The 22,082-nt window shown below is 37.7% G+C and overlaps 1 protein-coding gene across 1 annotated transcript; it reads right to left on the bottom strand.

Moving 5' to 3' along the window:
- Positions 1–418: 418 nt before the first annotated feature.
- LOC131769151 (ras GTPase-activating protein 1) lies at positions 419–20,942 on the bottom strand. Its single transcript, XM_059084897.2, has 25 exons — positions 20,785–20,942; positions 19,472–19,828; positions 18,596–18,713; positions 18,245–18,276; positions 17,653–17,705; positions 15,804–15,873; positions 15,297–15,374; positions 13,923–13,998; positions 12,022–12,163; positions 10,837–10,916; positions 10,272–10,345; positions 9,490–9,574; positions 8,707–8,939; positions 8,263–8,339; positions 7,925–8,049; positions 7,345–7,389; positions 6,534–6,690; positions 5,742–5,884; positions 5,516–5,631; positions 4,998–5,084; positions 4,100–4,167; positions 3,912–4,000; positions 3,755–3,832; positions 2,597–2,719; positions 419–1,825 (listed from the first exon to the last, which is right to left on the bottom strand). The coding sequence occupies exons 1-25, from the start codon at positions 20,934–20,936 to the stop codon at positions 1,718–1,720; spliced, it is 2,766 nt and encodes a 921-aa protein (XP_058940880.1). The 5' UTR covers positions 20,937–20,942; the 3' UTR covers positions 419–1,717.
- Positions 20,943–22,082: the final 1,140 nt, after the last annotated feature.

Here is a 22,082-nt window from a genome sequence, read left to right as displayed (position 1 = left end):
TTCAATCGATCAGTTACATAAGGAAAAAAAAAAAAACCAGACTATGAGGCTAGGGGAATTATTGATAAGTCGAACTCTAGTTTGGCCGCAATGTGAGTCATTTTGCATGTGATTACGGGATATTTCCACAATTATCCTATTCTCTGCAACATATCCACAATTTCCTCTTGCAGTCACGTCGTAAAATCGCAATTCATTTTGCTGACATGATATGAAAATTGCACTGTAACTTTCGTCGTCACCAATGACAGGCTTCCTTGCCCTTGCATGCCATCAATCACGTCTTCCGTCCTTTAAATTCTAATAATTCTACGTCATAATTTTCTCTTTTATATACAAGTATGCTCTGGTTCATTCAGGATTCAAAAAAGGAAAACTATTCAAGACTTAAAAAATTCGATCTTTAACTACTATTACATTTTACAGAGATAAGCTGGTTGTCATTCGAATTAGTACGTCAGTTCTAAAAGAACATCTGCTAATCAGCCTAGTGGTAGATTCTATGTGAAAACCATATTCCTAGGTGCACAGTAGAGATGTTAAATCAGGATCTCAGGAAACATAATTAAAAAAATTAAAGAAAAACCGTACAGTAACATGATGAAAATAAGAAAAAAAAAAAAGATTGAAAATGATAAAGTCGACACTGCCCAGTAAGGAAGTTTACGAAAGCAACGTCAGAATCAATCCACTAATTTAACCCTAACTGAATTATGCATGAAGCAAAATCTTTTTCAGCTCTGTTCCAAACTAAAAAAATCATTTGAGACGAGCACGACTGCGCGCAAGTGACAGTTGGCAGTTTTCTGGAGGAAAGAAAAAAAAATCGCCCACCACTGGGCACATGCTTAATACATTTTCGGCATTTTGGGTCGTCTCACCTTATCACCAATACGCATATTCCTACACTGTTTTCCACATTTTTCCTATGATACTGACGAGAAGAATTTGATTACCACTCAAGAGTCTCATTAATTGGCGGTCAGTTACGTTATTCTCACGACCTTGCTGTTTGCTTCAGCCGAGATGTAACATCAAATTCTCCTGTCTAATATACAAGGATATGTATGACTATCAGTTGGGAGGGTAACCGATTGGATCCGGGGAGTTACAGGGTTAAATAGATTACAACCTCGGAAGAATTCTTCCCTAAGACAGGCAAACACCAAAGAGGTTAGAAAAGAACCAAAGGAATGAGAATTTGCTGAGGATACTGACTCTTATAAAAGATTGTACGAGACGAACATTGAGAAAAATCGAGGGAAAATTTCTCAACATGGACAAACAGTGAAGTAGCTACCTAAAGCAGTTAGAACACTTCCTTCAAGGAGACCACTTCATCTTCCCCCGGAAAAACATATCTCTGTCATAATCTGACGCAAGACCTGAATAGGAGATTACTACTGACGCTCTTACAAACAAATCAAACACATTTCACTTACATTGATACAAAATACGATCAACGATAGGTCGTAATTTAGAATATATTAATAAATATCAAAAATAAATTTGGAATCTAAAAAAAAAAAAATAGAATAAAGGCAGGTGCAGGGTTAGCTGGCAATGGGGGGGGGGGGGGGCAAATGACAGCATTAACTTTTTTCCTTGAAAATATTTCTCACGTGTCACTCCTGTATTAACCAACAACACATGAGATGCACTCAATGTAAGTCACGTAGTCTGCCGTTGACTTCATCTTGTCACTGATTGTGGTAATTCACACCAATTTTTCCGTTCTGTTTGTTAAGCTTAAGTTTTCCTGCAGAAATTGTTCTTCTCGTTGTCGCAATGTTTCTGTAACAGCTACAAGCTTTTTGAGCCCCGGCTGAAATAAACACACAAGAATACGTTTTAAATAGACCCTTTCATTTCAGCTCATACGTTGCAAAAAACCAACTTAGAACGTAAACAGCTTGTGAATGACCAACTGGCGGTTGCTTTTAGTTTTGAATCTTATTGGTTGAGAGGATAGAGCGAGTTTGCAAGACCAATCACAGAGCGAAATAAAGCAAAACCAATGCAATCCCGCATTACTCTCGAAACTCAACTGAAATTGCTATAAATGGGACCAACGTTAAAAACGCCTCCCGTTGGAACTTGAGTACCTATTTATAAGTGCAGACAAGTAAACATTAGCATCACTCCACACAATATTCACCTCATAAAAGAGTGACATGAATCCCTAACCTCCTAATTAAAAGTCTGGCGAACCGTCGGAGCCATTCGACCACGCCCCCCTTCACAATGAGAAGCAAAACTTTTACATTCTAAAAAATCGAGGCGTCCCTTTTTTGACAACAGACAAAAGGTTAAAGGAGCACTTTTTGAAGTCGGGACCATCGTGTATGTCCTTTGAAGAAAGGTATTCCCTGAAAAGAGGTGTCCCGCGCAAGAGAGGTTCTACTTTTACTTCAATATATAAGATGGAACTATGGGAGTGCATGATACCCTTTTAGAAGACCTCCATTCCAGGGACATTATGTTAACTGTGGTTCCGAGTGTTCAAAAAAGAAGATTCCTTGTGAACTTCGTCAGTTGAGCGGACACTTTTTCTAGCTCTAGCTCTAGCGAGAGGTTGGAGCATCCATAATATTACCTGTGTTTGGCTCAGCTGTTGTAGCTCTGACATGTATGTCCAACATATATCGTAAAGAGCGGCAAGATCACGCGATGGATCTGAAGACACTTGCTCCGTGATCGGAGGAGTTTGCGTCACGTTCTGGAAAATTCAATAGAAATATCATGGGGAACGCAATTATTGAACAAGTAATGGCACCGTCGACAGTACAAACATCAGTTTTATATAAAGTAAACCTTAATTATGGTGATATGTGTTTGGTAAAGGGATGGATTTGCACTAACACAGTTGTGAAGTCTGCCAACCTATTATAAGAAGTTAACATTTCATGTTATCAACACGAATTTGGATGAGTCACTTTCATTTTTGTCAGCATTTACTTCTGCGTCATGAACTAGATGGATCTTAACTCTTCATTATTTCTGCTCCGAACTAACAATATACGTTTGACATTTTGAACTAAAAAGAAATAGTAGCGAAACCGTTTTGCCATCGGGTCGGAGATCTACCAATGTTAAATTCGTCCCGCACGTGTTGGGAATTTTCCAGACAATGTTTACAATTGCGGAGTTGTCACTCTAAGTGTTACGGTAAATTCACTACTTTTCGTCTCCTTAAGCTAATTTCACTCATTTTGAAATGGCAGCATCTCTTTCGCGTTTATTACGTTTACTGGAAGGTTGTTTCTCCTTTCATTTACGTAAATCTAAGTCGCATTAAATTCAAGCATTTAAATTTAAGTGAACGTTCATTTCCCAGAGCAGAGTAATCGTTTCTTGCAAGAAGCACGTGGCATGTTCCAAACGTTCCGTTTAGTGAAACAAAGCGCGATAGTAGCGGAGGAGGAAAAAGTAGGGAAAGGTTTGGGTCTGAGCCTTACGCGACCCGATCCAAACCTTTCTCGCTTCGCTCGGCCGCTAATCTCGCTCCGTTTACTAACTGAAGGCCTGGAACAGGCGAAGATACACATAGTGTTAGCCCAGAGTAACAGAAAAGCCATAAAGACTCTTCGAACATACGACGAAACGAAAGCCCCTTAAATACACCATCAATTCCTAGCGTTAACCCCGTCTACTACAAATACGCAACTACTCAACACCCACCCAACTAGTTTGGGGGGTGCCTAAAGTAAATTGACAACATTGTAAATGTGTGATATGGATCTTATTGACTTACCGCCAACTCGTCCAAAAAATTTATCATTTTTTCCTTGTTTCTCAAAATGAAAGGATTTACTGGGGTCATGAATGATTCCTGCAACAGATAAAACATAAAAAGCTCTGTCGGCGAAACAGGTGAAAAAAAGTTCCTGGTATTTTTAGGCGTTACTGACCTTGACGCCAAATTCAACCAAGTTTGCTAAGTTTTGAAGACACTTCGCTACAAGTGTCAGAGTCCGAGCAGCACACAATGACGGAGATTCTGACAAAATAGAAAGCATACGTATGAACGATTACTCCATTTTACGTAAGTTTATGTAATACAAAACAATTAAAAAAAATATATAAAATTTCCGCTCACCTGACATCATGTTGCATATTCTTGGGTTCATTATGGCGGGACAAATTAACCGCAAGAAGAGAAAACCACTGAAGCAGGAAAAAGAGTACAAAGAAAGAAATCGTTTTAGAATAATTTTCTACGCAGGTGGACCTGCGAACTTCATTTTGAGTATAAGTTTAATCAACATCCATCAAACGTTTATTTACGCGCACGATTGGTCTGAATGCGTCACGTGACCGAATATGTCCCAGGTTCCAACCTCAATGTCAATACGAAAAAAGTCTTTGTTTAAAATTTACTTCAAGATGAGAGAGCATTTGTTAAAAAACAAAGTTATTTAACAAGGAGTTTATTGCTAGTAACCATTTCAACTCCATTCTTTGAAGAAAGACTCGAAAATGAGTAAACATAATGACACCAACTAACCGCTAAGTTTCCACATTGAGCTGCAAATGATTTCTCCATGCAACCAAAAGTCAAAGTTCTACGCATTTTGGAGATCAAACTTGAATAAAAGGAGTCTTTTTTCCCGAAGATACTCAGTTTGGTTGCTGAGGTAGACCGTGCTCGGTTTTATAAAGGGTCAACATTTCTGAATGAAGCAATATGGATGGATAAGGAAAAAAACAGAAAAAAATTCGGACGACGGACAACATGCAGAAGACGATAGTCGAGGACGGTGGACGTTCGACGGCGTATAAGGATAGGCCGATGTACGACGACCGATTTCGGGAAGTAGATGGCCAATTGCGAAAGTACGACGACCGATTGCGGAAAGTCGATAGTCGATTGTGGATGGCGAAAGATGGATGACAAAATCCTTTTTTTCCTCTATTTGTATCATTTGCCTCTTAACTGCACATTTTAAAATCATGCACTCCGAAGGCAACGGAAAAAAAAATTGTGTAGCACTTACCTAACAACACGGCTTCTAACTATTTCATTGTCGGACCATCTATCTTTGACATTTTGCTGCAGACAGCAAAACAGATAACGCAAAGTTCTGCAAAATTAACAGAAAATACTTGATGATGCAGCAAATTCAGATCTACTGTGGTGCCATTCCCGTTAACTATGTTTAACTATTCAAGACCATTATGACATCACACGTTGACTTTGGGAGATGGATTCCTGACAGCTTCGGCGAGATCAAAATGGGCTGATAAGTGATCAACGAGATTTTAGGAGTTTGCAATGCCAAGTGTCTATTATTTTAATTTTTGATATATCTTCTCAAATCTCGACAAAACCTTAGATCTGAAATCATTATAATCCATAATGGACACGACCCTTTATTCAAAACCACAACTTAGTGAACATTTTTCTTTACGACTTCGTCAACGGGTTTTACAAACAATGTGCCAAGAGTAACAAGATAGACACTAGAGAGAGAGTGACAACAAAATGATTTTGTTTCGATGGCAGCTTTCTCACCTTGGACAGTCGTCAGGTGACCTGACAATCGCATCAACCCCTTCAAATAAAAACTCCAGAAGTTGTTTAAGATTTACTACAGTGTCTGCGCCTTTCTCAAGTTTAGCTGGATTTAACTGCAATGCAACGAAAATAGCAAACAATTACTATAAATGCCTTGATCACCACCTGCGATCTTTCCGGCATGAGATAAAACAGAACCTCTCCTTTAGGACACCGGTCATACCTCGCAAGACTGTTTACACTCCACAATTTTTGCTACGACATCACCGATTGTTTTCTGTAGATAGGGAATAGCGACCATTTTCATGTACTGGTCCATGAGTGTCGTGGTTAACGAAGTTCCGCGAAACAACGTTGATACTTCCTCTGCAATCAGCAAAGACAGATCAACTATATCACTGCGATACTCACCCGTAAAATCAGGGAATAGTCTGGAGTTTAAGCAGCGGCTAAAGCCGGCAAAAAGTGAACTTCATTCTGTTAGTCTTCGGTCGTTTTTACAATAAAGTCGGAAACAAATTCATGTTTCCTGTGAACGAGATTTTTCTAGCATTTTTGCAATGCGTTGACGTCAAGATTGTACAAAAAGTGAATAAATTCAGACTTCATTTAGATGTAGCCCCAAAAGATCAAACTCACCTATGACGTTCTGATCCTAATGAATTGACAAAAGATACGACAAGAACGGGAGGGATGAGGCGAGTTGGGCGCGAACCGAATGTTGTTAGATCGCCCCTGAATCTTCAGCACTTTGAAGCATTCTGGTCCAACAAGAAATTTATCACAGCTGACGTTCCTTTTCGTTTGTCGCCATCAAGGAGCATTCATTTTTGGACATTTCTATCTCTTTAAAGGGCTAATATTCGTAGAGGACTCTAATATACAAAAACGCTGTATTTCTATTTCTAATTAATTCATCGTAGCTGACGTTAGTTTTCGTTTGTCGCCATCATGCAGCATTCTTTTTTGGACATTTTTTACCTCTTTAAAGGGCTAATATTCGAAGAGGACTCACCTTGATTTTCTATTTCTAATGAGTTCATCGTTTTTAGTAGGAAGATTTCTTCCCTTTCATGACGGAATATTTTAAGCAGAGTGGAGGCCAGGCTCACTCGGTCCTTGCACACCTGACCGAGGCTCTTCACAGCTTGTAAATCCTTGTCCAGAATGATCTACAAGAGGTGAACAGGTTACAATGTAAAATGCTACACAGCTACCCAATGGTTCATCTTGTAGGAGCAAACCCTCAACCTCGTGTTGGATATGAAAGCAGGTTTAAAACGAAAGTGATCCGTTTGCTCTCTGTGCAGTGAGCTACAATGAGCTTTTCCGAAAATTCGGAGGCAATATCGACATATCACGAAGATTACTGATTCATATGGCAACTTCTTTTAGGGAAAGACCAATGGATGCCTTGAGCATTCAGCGGTGTTCATCCACAGGCCTTTTTGTTAGTGTATGTATCTTTTCCTTTTTCCCTTTTTTTTTTAGGCGAGCACAGGGAAGTGTGAGGCGAGCGTGAGGGTGAGACACGCGCGAGGGGAGGAGCGCGAAAATAGGCCGTGACATGACCGCCTATGGCCACCTAAATAAGCAAAAAAATGGCGTCTGTTCCAGGCTATCCTTAAATATTTTAAAAACCACTCTTAAATACTAGCAAGTTTACCATTATCAGCTAAAGACCATCCTTAAATACTAACCAGTTCTATGACTTGAAGCCTTCGTGGGTATATTCGTAAATTAACCTCAACAAACCAAATGCATTGCGGTCCAATGTACGCTAACAATTTGCTTTCAGCAAAGATTGATGCTATAAACATACTCACCTCTTTGAGTGAATTATACTCTTCAACCGGCATAATAATCTCATGCTGAAAAACACAAAGTTCACAGAGTTTCAGTTTTCAAGCTGTTAAGCTTGGGTCGCTTAATATGAATCAGAATTTTCCGGCCAGATTGACCAGAACTGACTGACCATGTCAGTGAATTTCTACACTGTATCCCATGTCATGATTATATTTTCAATCACTATCTTCACTATCAAAAGAAATAAGCGTTCGGGGACCACCTCTTATTTATCACGGGGGGGAATTCTGGGGATCACATGGTTTTCAAGGGGGTCAACCGTCGCAAATAGAGTATGAAAGGGGGAGTATAGAAAATTGACTGAAAAAACTGGAAGAAACACTACAGCCGCCCCCCCCCCTTCACCCCCCGCGGCGAGAAGAATGACCGGTCTCTTCTTATCAAATTGTCCAATTCAATTACTTCTGGCTTATCAATTCAGGCTCCTGGTAAACACCCTTAAAATTCAACGTCCCGATTTTGGGAGGTATTCTACGTTCGGTCTCTTAACTCCGCCAAGTTAAGAAATCATTTACTTATAGCTGATGGTAAATTTCTCACCGTGAATTTACTCCGGACGCGAATGCTGCCGACCTCCATTTTGGAGTGAGAAGGCGAAAGAAGTGGGTACCACTCATCCAGTACATTTCCTTTGGGTAAACGGTTAAGTGGGACCATTGCACTTCCTGTTGACGACACCAGAACACAACCAATCAAAAATTATCAAAATTAAACTTGGCATCTAAAAGGCTAACGTCTTGTGGAAGTTTATCACACAGTAGGGCACAACTGAACGCAAAAAAAAAAAAATAAAAATAAAAACAAAAACAGGTTGTCTGCAAATCAGTAAATTAGGCTCGATAAATAAGCCTTCCGTTATTAGGGAGCACGGCACCTACCTACTTGACCATCTCTGGAGCGTTTGTTGCGATTGTAGAGATCAACTGAGTAATAAGACACATCGGAGGGCAAGTCACTAAAATAAAAACAAAATTTTCAATAAAACAGTCATATAATATCTCACAATACGCCGGCAATGCCTAGTACCTTTGTACCTGTGCCATCTAATCAACAGTATTTATGATATAAAGGCGGTTAATTGGTTTTGTAATTCAGGACACTCTTCATTAACATCATTTAAAAATTATGGAGTTGGGTATAACAATCTTTTATTGACGATTACATTGAATTCACACTACGCAACATTGCATAAATATACACCATTAGACCATATTTTTTTCAATAGGAGACCACAGTTACATGTATGCTTAATCATTGCAATAAAACGCCCGGAAAGCATGCGATGACTTAAAATCCAAAATATAATTTTATTAGGCACTCACTTGAACTTAAATTCTTCGTTCCATATGGGCGAATGTCCCTCCTGTGTCTTCGTACGGCAAGTTTTGACTTCGTTCAAGGAAATCATGCAGTAAGGGTGAGAAACTTTGTTGGAATTCAATTTATGGGCCTCTACTATAGTAACTTCCAAGCTTCGTAGCTGCTTCACATCCCTCTCGCCTAGGTTGGTGATCATTGGTTTCCCACAAAACTTCTTAATCGCCTCCATCCAATCCTAAAAATTCAACAAGAAAAAAATTTTTAAATGGCACATCTCAAATGGAAGTGAAAAAAGAATTAAAAAGAAAAAGATCACCAATTAAAATAATACAAACCAGAAGAAAAAACAGGGAAGCAAAAAAAATTATACGTCAAGACAAGAGCGTGATATCTCCACCCGACATTGGTTGTTCGATGAGTGGACAACATTGTCCATTAGGAAAATTTCTATCAATGGATAGCGTAGTTTGTTCTTTACATGGCTCTCTAGTGGATGGCAATTCATCTGGTCGGTAGCAATATGCCTACTTCGGACAACCCTTACGTGAGTGGCACGAAATGCACGCCGCTACTGCCTCCAATTTCGTGAAACAAAGACACCGCACATGGAAAATTTTCTTGAAAACAAACGCTCACAAAATGTTCATCTTACAAACAATGTTACTTCGAAAATCAATTCCAAAATCCAGCAAAATTTTCAAAGTTTCGTCCCAACGGCTTCGACATATACGGAAAAATTATCTACGGAAATAAAATTAAAGAAGAACAAGTAAAGAAAGCCTTACGTTTGCCAGATCCTGTGTGTCGGCGCAAAGGTAGAACATTCGTAACTCATTAAACGCTCGCACCACCACTTGAAAACAATTCGGCCTTTGAGAAAAAGAACCAGAACATAAAAATAAGAGAAATAAATCGATAATTTGAGCCATAACACTCTGCACGACTGTTTGCCTAGTGATATTTACCTTCTGAGACATTACCAGGAAATACCACGGATCATTGCGCAATATTTATTGCACAACCCTTTACGTAACTGTGAATCTAAAATTTCTCAACTTCTGGTCAGTGTTTGCAGAACTATATCACCCCTGCATGACCCGGTGAGTCTCACACAAACCTGAAAAATCAATTCCAAACCCGCTATTTTGCGATACAAAAATTGTCATATCACTGGCGAGAACTCTGGGCCTTAGCTCTTGAAAATTACGTAGTTTTCTTCACATATTTTGATTGGTTCTTAAATATAGGATATCACAGCGCAGACGCCAAGATAATGTTCACAATAGATGTTTGTTCCTGTACGTCAAACGACCGTAGGTTTTACCTTACGGTATGCCCGTTCAGATGACGATCAAAGAAGACAAAAAATGTGATGAGATCATTAGTAATACTTTCGCCTATGGCAAACGTGCTACTTGAAGTTTGTTGGTACCACATTTGGAGATAAACTTTTAATTAAGTTTGAAAATGCATTGGTTAGAGGGCGCACAACGAAAACAGCGAGGCACGAGTGGAAAGCTATAAGGTAACCAGGAAAAAAAATGGATAAAATTATTTCGTTTCTCACCTGCCGAAAAAGCTTTGATGAACCTCGTAAACCATAGAAAAGCTAAGATCCATCATGCCTTTGGGTTTAGTTCTCTGAGAACGGAAAACCAAGGGCGAGTTAGAGAGGATTGAAGAATTTAAAGAGTGATAATCGATATTGAGATTGTACTTTACAAGATCTTATCATTATTATTATCATCATTATTATTACTAACATTATTAAGATCATTAGTATTATTGTCATTATCATTATTATGCCTCAATAAACGTGTTCGTGATTTGTTTCTGAAAATGTAGGTTTCAATGCTTTGGAGTCTAATTCAATTTTTAGTTCTCATAAAGGTGCCGTAATAGCAAAGACTTAATAGCAAATCGAACCGACCATAAAATATAAATCATTGATGATAAAGCTTTAATCTTTCCCCTAATTTGTTTCATTTTTACTCATTGCTTCCGCGACTGACTTAGTTGTTTTTTGTTTTTACTTGTATGTGTTTTGGATTTTTATTCCATAATCCATTTTCATGTCGAATGACAGTTCAGGGTTTTGTTACAAAAATGCGGGAAATATATTCAATTCAGACCTTTTCATTTTCAAAGAAATACAAATGTTGTTCATCTCCATCAAGAACGAAGAACATTCGCTTCCATTTGTTGCGATGCCCTGCAAACGGAGAAAAAAAGAAAAAACATCAAAATCCGCAGTGTGAAAATAAAGACCATACAGGGCCTGTGAGTCATTCAAAAGCCGGTTCAATTTAGGTTCCACAATTGTAATCCAAGTCAGTATTCAGTATCCTTCAGAATATTCGTTTCTTTTGTTTTTATTACTGTAGTCTTTCTAAACATTGTGTAGCTGTTGGGTTCAATGAGACACTGAAATCAAGAAACCATTATTAACTTAACGGATTTTTTTTTATCGTTGAATTGATCGTGCATGTCGTTGCTGAAATTACACCAATAATAGATCGCACTTTCCATCGGTTTACCAGCGTAACAATCCATTTGGGATGTAAAAAGAACTCGAGGAAAGTTCGCAAATCTCTTGCCTCTAGCTCGTGATTTACAACCTTTTCCCAAGTGAGTTATTACGTTGATAAACCGATAGAAAGCGCAGTCCTCTGCTTCCATAAAATAAATTACAACTTCTCTAGGTGAACCAGTACAATAAACCATAGGATTTTGACCAATCAGGGCGCTCCTAGTATTTCAGTTCCTTCACAAGCTATATTAAATACTGATGACAAACGAAAAACGTTTTGCCGATCCTTTCCATTTTTTTCTTCCTATCCTCTCCTTCACCATCCCAATTAGTCCTAATAATCTTCTTTTTCACAGTAATCGAATCTTTTTGTCTTTACCTTAACAAAATTCTGCTGGAGAAAGATAGTTCATTCAGAGATATATTTAAAAACTCAAGAGATCGAAAATCGTCCGCTCAACAGAAGAGTTGAAAAAGATAAGCGAGAAGAAAGCAATATCCCAATGGTGTGGAGAAAAATAAACAGTGGATCCTGAGCACTGTTACGCACGCGGGTTTACTTAAAGCGCAAGGTACTTCTTCTTTTCTTAATCAAATGGAGGTGCCTATTGGAAAATGACGCTCACTTTTTTTTTCAAATTTCAGCCTGGATATCACAATTTCGACAAGTTTGGACATTTTCACACTTTCTTTAAAACCATAAAAACACTTTTGGAAACTTTTCGAGGTATCATTGTTATTGACAATATCTCTCCTACTTAGCCGCACAAGTAGTCAGAATAAGTACCTTTCTTTACTAAAAATCCTCTCTTGAAAGCAGGCTGAGTTCGATTTAAAATGACTGGTCCTGGTGTTTCCGATCTAAGTACAAATGACGAGCCATTTCTACTCGGTGTCATGGGTCTATGTGGAAGATCCCATTCCTGGGCCTGGAACCAAACCAAAATACAATTAACTGGACAGAATTTCAAGGTATGTTAAATTAATCTTCTTATTCCCTCTTCAAACCTCTCCTACGCAGAAAGATCGGTGAGAAACAAGCAGTTTTCTCTTTAGACAATTTGGTTTGTCAATTGAGTCGAGAATGTAAATTGCCCACCGTAAAGGGTTTGTAAAGCTCACGTGTCGAGAGTCCCTCGTCAGCCCTATCAGGCTTTCGCACAAAGCCTTACGAATTGTTTTTTATGTCTTAAAATCATCACGGACCTTGAAGATTCACTCGACAGAAAAAAAGAGAAACATTTCAATGAACTTTTGACTGTAAGTGTATTACGTTGGGCAAGAGGAAGTCGCGCATGCCCGATAAACTTTCAGTGGGGTTCATCTGTCACTCGGCTATGAAGAAACCAATTGCTCAGGATGTCCTTTTTCTTCAGGAAAAGAACTGAACTTTAAATCAGACCCTGCATCTCGTTACAACATCACTCGTGAATCGCACATGAAGAAAACAAAACGAAAAAAAGCAAAAACGTCAATCTATATCTATGCCCTGCTCAGGTGGCACGATCCAAACACTGAATGCTGGTCACTACTGCTAGGGAAACACTCCCAGTTTCTTTGTAAGCAAAATTAACCCAACCGGTAAAACCAAAATAAGAACTGTAAGTCGACATACGGAAACTAACACACGTCACATTTAAATTCAGTTTAACTTTCAATTTTGACGCATTTTTCCTGAATAGACAAAACATCCCAGAGAGTGGGATTATCATAGCAAAATGTTTTCAAGCTAAAAAAAGTCAATCGATGGAGTACAACTAACAAAATACATCAGAAAATCGATCAAAAGTAAAAAAAAACAACAACCAAATGTGGTAAAAAAATTGAAAAAGTATATGACAAATCTCTTCAGAATATACACTTACTCAAACGCTAAGGGATGGGAGGGAAACAACTCTTTCAGAGTAGCTAAGCAAATGGAGGCACCTGGCAATTCACCTGGCAATCCATCTGAAAACATTCCATGGACGCTTCTATCTATCACTGAAACTGCTAAACTGACTTAGTTTTAAACCTTGCTTAAACCACATTTCGCCTCATGAAACTCACAAAAAGTGCTTACAATAACCTGTTCGGTGGTTTCCAAATGGATCACTCGATAAACAAGCGAATAATACTTGACCGCGTGAAAAAAAAAAAAAAAAAAAAAAAAAAAAAAAAAGAAAAGGAGAAAACTTTTCTTACTCATCTAAACAATGATTTCCTCGTGTAATCTTCTTTCCACATTTCAAGGTCAATAGAATTTTCAGCGACAAAAATTGAAAGAAAGAAAAGCTCACGAAAATGCACCCACATGTTCAGGAAATGCAGAAACAGCTGAAGGATGTGTCAGAGACTCCCACAACAATTCGTAGACAAAACAATCCCACTCGAAAACAGTTCAAAAAACAAAACTTGACCTTATCGAATAGAGTTTATTCGTAAAGGAAAAAAACCAGGACAGTTTTTAAGTATGAAATATAACATAAATTCGATCATTGGTTAATTCAAGACTCCCAAGTCTTTTTCATTATTATCACTTTTCCCAAGCAGACTCTCATTGGCGCTGAAGCACGAGCGGCGATGCCCGTGAGAGGTCTGGCAACAACAATGACAGCCTACGAACACCTAACACACTAGTATTAGTAGTGAGTAAATATTCTGCACATGCAAACGGTTCAGTTGGACATAGCAGGGGAAAAAACTTACCCTGGATACAGGTTCCTTTAACGAAAGATTCTCCACAATGTGCTCGTGCTTGTACCTTGCTACCACAGCATCCACACTAAAACGAAAAGAAAAGTATTCATATACAGATATATATATATATATTTTTTTTCCTGAACAAAAACTGTACATCTCCAGCCTCGTTAACAGTTTCAACCCTAGACTGAAGCATTCGGAATGGAGATTGTAATGTTTGGAATATTACTGCATAATTCAATACTAACTATGAGACCGTGTGTATATCCTTTCCCCACGGAAAAACTGTTGTGAGCAATCCCCAGAAAATGTAATAAAAATAGTAAGAAATACAAATGGACCTAATCGTTAATATTCCCAAAAATTTCTCTTTAATCAACTGACATACTGTCAGAATTGTTTTTGTACTATATTAATAGCTCTCTAAATGCATTCATGTACTGCGTTTCTAAACTCACCCGAAATTGCCGCGTTGTCACTTAGCAAAACAGACAAACGCCCTTAAATTACTGCCTGACGTTAAGCTAAGAGTTTCATTAGTAAACGGTTGATTAGACAAAAGTTGATTAGACAAAACTAAATGAGATTAAGGCTGGTACATTGGATGAAAAGCATCACGCAGAAAGAACTCCGAAATACCGTATCCTGCAGGTGCTACACCCCTAATTTGACGTCTGTCCCCTCAAACTCAAATGAAAGGAAAAAAATAGGGAATTTGAAACCGACCCATGTTTCAAGTTAAAATAGTGAGAAGATCAACTTAAGCAAAATATCTTCACTAAGAAAACGTTTTACCTTCATTTCATCGTGACCTTGTTTTGTGTTCGACTTTAAACAACGCTGAAGTTGCTTTGGAACGATGAGGCACAAAAAAAAGTCTTGGAATATTATCTTCGGCTGAATTACTGCCGCTCAAGTTTTAACAGTTGCCCTCGAAGCTTCGCTGATCACAGCCAACTTTAAAAAATCTCTCAAATACATCATCCGATGTAGGGATGTATTTACTAAATCAATCGCAAACAAGATACATTTTCTTATAATTCAAAACGTTCGCTAAAATGTTTTGCTCTATTGAGGTTCTTTCGGCTTGCATTTTGTAAAGCACATAACTAAGACACTATTAGGGCATGGAAATAACCAAAGTAAAGAATAAAATCTCCATTTTAGCCCGAAAATGCACCACAGTTTCCGAAAAAGTGATGATTATGGCAAGTAATCAGCATGCTACATAAATCCAAACCCGTAGTCTTAAATGACAACCAACACCTCAGCAGTCGCAACCTTCAGTTGATAATCTAATCTTAAAATTTTCAGTGACTCCCCAACATTCGACAAACATGGCCTTGATCATATCATCACCACAACGATTCTAAAGTTTACCTGTCAAAATTTCTTCCTCCCATGGAATACTGCATCCCTTGCTTTCTGATCAGGAAGCGAGTGATACCATCTGGTCCTCTATAAAATATTGAAATTTTTTAAAAATACCAAAGAAAAATTTATACACGGCTGTGACAAGTCTAGTTCACACATAAACAACAGAATTCAAGTGCCACTCGTTTAAATGAAGTTCATTTTGGACTGCTGTTTTAACAGTAACTGAACCTTCAGATTTCTCTTTAAGTAAGTTAGTTGAAAAAAGTTTCATTTTTGCTTCGATGTTGATTTTAGCCCTTACACCCTTGCATCAGTATAAATCTTCTCCACACTGCTTTCTTTACGTTTCCAACGATACCAACGAGGAGAATTTGTTTAATAATCAGGAGCTTTTTAAATAGTGATCATTTACTAACCACATTCTCTGATTGAATCAGATACTACAACGAAAATTTTACAACAGTTGCAGTCTGGCTTAAAAGAAGCATATTAATTTGTATTCTTTCTCACCTGAGAGAGAGGGAATAATCTCCTGGAGATTTATCACTTGGCCTTATGAGGAAACTCCCAATAACACCATCTGTAGCATTGAAAACACCAAAACAATTTGGTAGTGCTTAACATCTGGTAGGCAAGTAGATGCGATTGCCTAATGGGTCAAGAAGTCTGGAACCCAGAACCAGCCAACTTGCATTCTATTCTTGTTCAAGACACTTAACCCTTTAACTCCCAGAAGTGATTAACAAGTAACTTCTCATAATAGTATCCATACATTATCCGCCAAATGTACAGCAGTTATCCAGCAAATATTCTCACCATTGGTAGTGAGAATATTTAAACTTGTGAGGTATAAGATATTATATTGATCCACCACCAAATTCAAGTCACAATTCTACAAGGAAATGTGTAGCAGCTGGAGGGAAGAATTGACAATCAAATCTTGGCAATTAAAGGGTTAACTCTTACAGTGCCTTTATCCACTCAGGAGTATGAATGGGTATGAGCAAATTATTTACTATAATGTGATAGGTTAAAAATTTGTTTAAGTAGTGGCAGAGGCAAAGTCATTCTAATCAATCATTGTAATGGTTACTTTAACATAGCCTGGGTCTTGGAGGGCAGTTCTTACTCTCAGTTTCTGTATCATTTAACTCCCATTGAGTGACTAAGACAGAATTTCTCCTTATAATATCAATACAACATCAAGCAAACAAGTGATGAGAATAAAGGAAAAGATCAGTCAGAGGATTGTTAGTTGATCCAATACCAACTTCTCCCAACTACCTTAGAATCATAAGAATAGTATGACAAACAGTAAGGAGAATTACAGACAAGATCTGGGGAGTGAAAGGATTAAGGTTGTTTGGATGGAATGTAAGTCCATCCCAGGTTACCTCCCAGCATTTCACCAGGCTTTCCTAACATTTTGCCACACCACATTTTTACTCCTAGTTTAAGAGAGGCACTGCGAGGGTGAAGTGTATTTGGCAACTAAGAAGTAGTATTTAAAAAACAAGTGTGAGGGTTTCATTATGGTATCCAAATATCAAGAAACAAATGAAAGCAGGAGGCCACCTCAGCCAAGTGCTGTTATTTGTTTTGAGATGTTTGGATACCATGATGAACCCTGAAGCACAAGTTTTTTAGATTGCTTCTCAAACTGCCTAATTATATTAATTATCACCTAAATCATAACACTATTGCTACATTCTATTGGTTGCATAATTTTGGACATCATTATCAGCTACCATTCATCTGTTGTCTCTTCGGGGTTTCTTTGAGGAATTCAAAGTGTATGCTTAATTTATGGTAGTTTTGCTCATTTAGATTGTAGCTCCGCGGTTAGTTGGAGCTTGATTATGGCAGAAAGTAATGCAGTTAATTGTTTTACTGTTCCATAAAGTGGTGAAGAGGAAAGTAAACTTCTAAAGGAAAGTGTTCCCTAATGAACCGTTACAGTAGTTTTTCTTATTTGCATTTCATGCTATGCATGAATCTAGATATCCAATAAAAACACATATCCAGATCACCAGTGATCTGGATGTGCAATTTTATTGGATAGCTAGATTCATGCATACAATGAAATATGGATATGCGTTTTTATTGAGTATCTAGATTCACGCATGTGATGAAATACTTTTCCCTCATTGGCTGATAACCTCATGAATAATTAGTGAGTATGAGAACAAAATATAATGACCCAACCAGGGTGTGGATTTTGATTCCAATGTAGTAGGCAAGTGACGACTTACCAAACACACACTTAAAGAAAAGGAAACGCTAAACATATGTAAATGTGCATCAACCATAACAAAACAGAAATAAAATTAACAGAAGAATTCATAATTAAAGAAGTTACCTCTGTGAAGAATCTCCTGTGCTTCATCTCTTGAAATGTTTGCAAAGAACCACCTTAACATAAAAATTAAATTATACATATTGAAATGATGAGATGAATTATACACACATTTTGAGTGGTTCTTAATTGTGATCTATAGGAGGACAGTCAATAATAATAATAATAATAATAATAATAATAATAATAGTCACATAGATGACATCATCAATAACCCAAAACATCAGTATGCATATTCTCCATATTGTTCTCCATACTTTTCCAAAGAGGCTGACAAGGAGAATTTGTTCCACAATCAAGAGCTGCTTTAGTTGGTGATCATTTCCTCCATTCCCATCCCTTTAATGTTTGATTCAGGGGTGATATTGTAAGGAGAAATTAGAAGCTAGTCACTCTTAGGATTTAAAGGGTTAACAGCATTTTTCTGTGCCATGAGTCACTTTTTTGTTCTTAACACATTTCAATGTCATCTGTGATCTATAACTGAACAGATGCACTTGTAACAACATGGAATATTTTTATAAATTAGTTACATTTCAAAATTGCATATAGCCACAATGACAAGATCAACTACCCCTGAAGAGAAAGAACTTACGGCTTTCCTGCACAAGGATCAAGATCTTTTTTCTAGAAAAACAAAAAGAACAGTTTACTTAGCATGCACAAAAAAATCATCACTGGTTTGATGCTCAATAATTGAGTATTTCAACCATACTGTTTGCATTAGGATCTGTTCATTATGTGGTGAACTTACGAAACACTGATTTGAATGAAAATATTATTTTCAAGAATATTTTCAATCAAGTGAAAGTTTTACAATTGATTGCTAATTAAAAAACTCAAGCCCGACTCTCTGTTGCGAGATCACCTTGAGTACCTGACTGTGTCAGGTTTTTAAAGCCAAACTGCTTCTGTCGCTAGAACACTGATATGGTTGACAACTCACCGCATCCTCCACAAGCGCAGCAGGCACCAAACCTGTTTCCCTGTTTTTCTGAGCCGTCACCCAGAGCCAGTCCATGTCAATAACATCATCTACTACAAATACATCTCCCTGGAAAAAACTTAACGTGAAAAAAAAAAAAATGGATGAATATTCATGCATTTACTGTGGAAAGCAGGGTGGCTAAGATGAGGCCCCCAGTTCAAGACTTTCTCTCATCATTCTATTCAGTGACACAAATTTGTTCTTTGCTTCCAAACAGTCTACTCAAATTCACCTTCTGCCCATTTTTAATCATCATATATCTCATTTCCATTACTTTTTAACCACCTTTGATTATCTCTTACTACATGTAATGCAGGGGTTTCAAAATGCTTTGAAGTAGGCATCAGACTCAGCAAAGCAGGTGACATTAAAAAGTTCATTGAAGGCCAAAACATAATTATTTTGATGAGAGTAACTGGTGACATGTTATCAAGTAGCCAACAGAACTCCAGCAGTCATGGGCTTGATTTGAAATCCCTGCTAACTATGCTGGAAGTCTGCATTGTAAGTTACAGAGCAAGTTTTTTTTACTCAGATTTATAGCCCAAACACACAATGACATTCCATAACTTACATTACAGACAGCAAACAGGGTTTGTAAGATGTTTGTTGAATCTTTGGGCTCAAATGGAGGAGGAAGATTTCAACTCAAATTAAACTTCAATGGGCCATGCAGCAATATATGGCCTGCTATTAACCAATCATAGGGCATGTACCAACTGAGAGTATAATAATAAAGTGGAGTGCTTGAAAACTAACTGGGGTAGAAAAGTATTAGACAAGCATAAAATTTCAGTGCTGCTTGCAAATTTCAAACCTCTGGTGACCCCCTACCTAAGTTCGTCAGTATCTGGTACTTTGCTGTAAGTATACTTGGCTATCACTCTTTTTTTGACAAGAACTGGTTCTGGAGGTGGGACAGGAAACTTTAGGTGTTCATCCTTTAGCAAACAAGACCAAGCTGTGTAGTAACCAATCAGATCATTCAGAGAACAGAACTGTCGTCCTCCAATATAATAGTCTCCACACACGCCTGTTACACGGAAGTGACTGATGCCATTTCGACCAAGGTAAGAAAGAGAATATGTCCCTGGTCGTCGATCACTTTCACGAACAAGGTATGAGCCAACTTGTCCAATGTTTGTGAGTCTCTTTTCAGCATCTGCTCTGTCAAGCTTTCCATGAAACCATCTGAGAAAAACACAAAGAAAATTTAAAGGAAAATAATTATTGACAGTTCCCTTTGGTGTTTCTGAAAAATCCAGTGAAGAATTGCCAACACACTGGTGGTTGAATACGAATCAAGGAGTTACAGCATTTTCAGTTATGAAGATCTCTGACCACCTTCCCAAATTCTCAGTGACATGCAAACATTCTTATAAATAAGTAAGTATGAATGTTTATACACAAGTATAAATTTCTCTCCTTAGTACCTTTAGGGGCTGCTGATGACCAATTATTAATCATTCATAATTTTGTCACAGTTTTGATTAACCTTGTAATTAGCTTATGTTATACTCGAAATGTGGATGAATAAATAACACATAACACTTTTTTTTTCTGTGAATAATTTACGGACGTATAGGAATGGGAACACACTCGGTTAGCAGGTTAGGAAGCTAAAGATTCAAACACAGAAAAGTCGAAACCAAACTACGCGCCATTATAGCAGTGATCTACTGTTTGAGTAGTGCAAGCTGCTGGTGAAAACGAATTATTTCCCAACTGAAAACCTATCCCTTATATGTCAAGCATCACTAAATCGATTATGAATTATCTATTATTATACAGTTTAGAAAATGGAAGTAATTTTCCTTGATTTTTCTCTTGTGAATACCAACTATTAAAGCGCGTTCTATCGTTAAGATTCATCAGGTAACAGCAGGAAATGAAGCATCGGTTCTGATTTCTATTTTCATTACCGCACAGTATCGGTAAAGTTCACTCCTTCAGCCAATAAATAATAAATGTCAATTTAAAAAGTGCAGAATAGTCATGTAAGACCCTTCCTCGATTTTGTGATTTAGGTTTTGTCCGAAAGCCTGAGAATATTTTTCAAAAGTACCTGACAATACAGAATTAGAAACATAAACACTGACAGCTTGACGACATAGCTTATGAATCATGAACTGTATGGGAGAACTTACTTATCGTCCGATGGAGAGTGAATACCAAGGTCTATTTCTTCTTCTTCTTCTGGACACGGGTCTGGGTCGTCTTCAAAATTGTCATCTGGCTCGTTTTCACTTATCAAATTGACTTCAGAGCCAGAGGAACAAAAGCGATCCCTGAACGCCATATTTTCCTCTCTCCTTCTCTTCAGCAGTGCGTGCGGGCTCAAAAACCATTTCGCAATAAATCACGGGGAGGGAGGGGGGAGAGGAGGCGTAACTGTCAAAAATTAACCTTTGCCTCCAGTTCAGAAGCACATTGCGCCATGTACAATTTAGACTTAAAAAATCTGTTTGATGATATCTTTAGTCCTTAGGGCCAGTAACAACGAAATTTCTGCTCTGTGAAAAAATGTATGGTGGGGGAGGCGAGGGGGTCTGGCTCGGTGTAATTTCCTGGGGTTTCTACGAAAAAGAATCCACAAGATCCATTTTTGTGCTCATATAGAGTACCACGAATCGTTTCCTGCTTCAGCCTTCTTGTTTTTTAATTTTATCTATGAACAATGGAGGTCCGAGATTATGCGTATGACTAAAGTGCAATCCAGCTGTAATCTAACCTACAAATAAACATTTTAGCTGCTCGAAGCCGATGTCTCCGAGAATGGGATTTTTTCCCTTCCCTCTCCGCGAAAAATCTGTAACCCCACCCACTTAAACAGGACGAGTTTGACCTGATGGCTGTAATGAAAGATTTTGATCCCGCTTTCAACAAAATGATTAAATTTCAGAAATACCCTCCAAACTACCGCTGTGTTCATAAACTTCTGTGTAGTCTTTCACTTTGTCAAACGGTGCCATCAGACGTTTACTAGTACTTGCGACTGACAAACATACATAATGGGAAATTTCATTCTTCAACAGAACTTTCAATGATAAATTATAACCGCTGCTCTGGTGAAAATTGGAAGATAAAATATATCACGAGGAAAACTCCTCGGTAAGTCGTTTTTATTTATGAATTGACCAGTATGCTGGTCGGTTTCAACAAATTTCCTTCAGTCGGAAAACATTTTTTCAATTTAAACGGATAACAGCACCTTCCAAACATGCCATCCTAACAGAAATATGAACACGGGACAGTTGGATTCGCACTAAGTGCGCTCTTGTTTCATATTTAGCAATTCAAGGGAAAAATTATTTTCCTTTGGTTCACACAAAACAATCATTAATTTGTTATTTAGAAGAGATATATATATATATATATATATATATATATATATATATATATATATATATATATATATATATATATATAAAATATTTCCTCAGGT

Source organism: Pocillopora verrucosa, chromosome 4 (genome assembly GCF_036669915.1).
Source record: "Pocillopora verrucosa isolate sample1 chromosome 4, ASM3666991v2, whole genome shotgun sequence".
Lineage (NCBI taxonomy): Eukaryota > Metazoa > Cnidaria > Anthozoa > Scleractinia > Pocilloporidae > Pocillopora > Pocillopora verrucosa.
This window is presented reverse-complemented; position numbering and strand designations above follow the sequence as displayed.

What these genes read in the sequence shown, in the direction of transcription:
- LOC131769151 (XM_059084897.2), bottom strand. Translation starts at nt 20,936, where the DNA reads ATGGCGTTCAGGGATCGCTTTTGTTCCTCTGGCTCTGAAGTCAATTTG. An exon ending in AACGAAGAATTTAAGTTCAA is followed by an intron (nt 8,340 to 8,706) that starts GTGAGTGCCTAA and finishes TTTTTATTTTAG; the next exon opens with TGACTTGCCCTCCGATGTGT. An exon ending in AACAGCTGAGCCAAACACAG is followed by an intron (nt 1,826 to 2,596) that starts GTAATATTATGG and finishes TGTTTATTTCAG; the next exon opens with CCGGGGCTCAAAAAGCTTGT.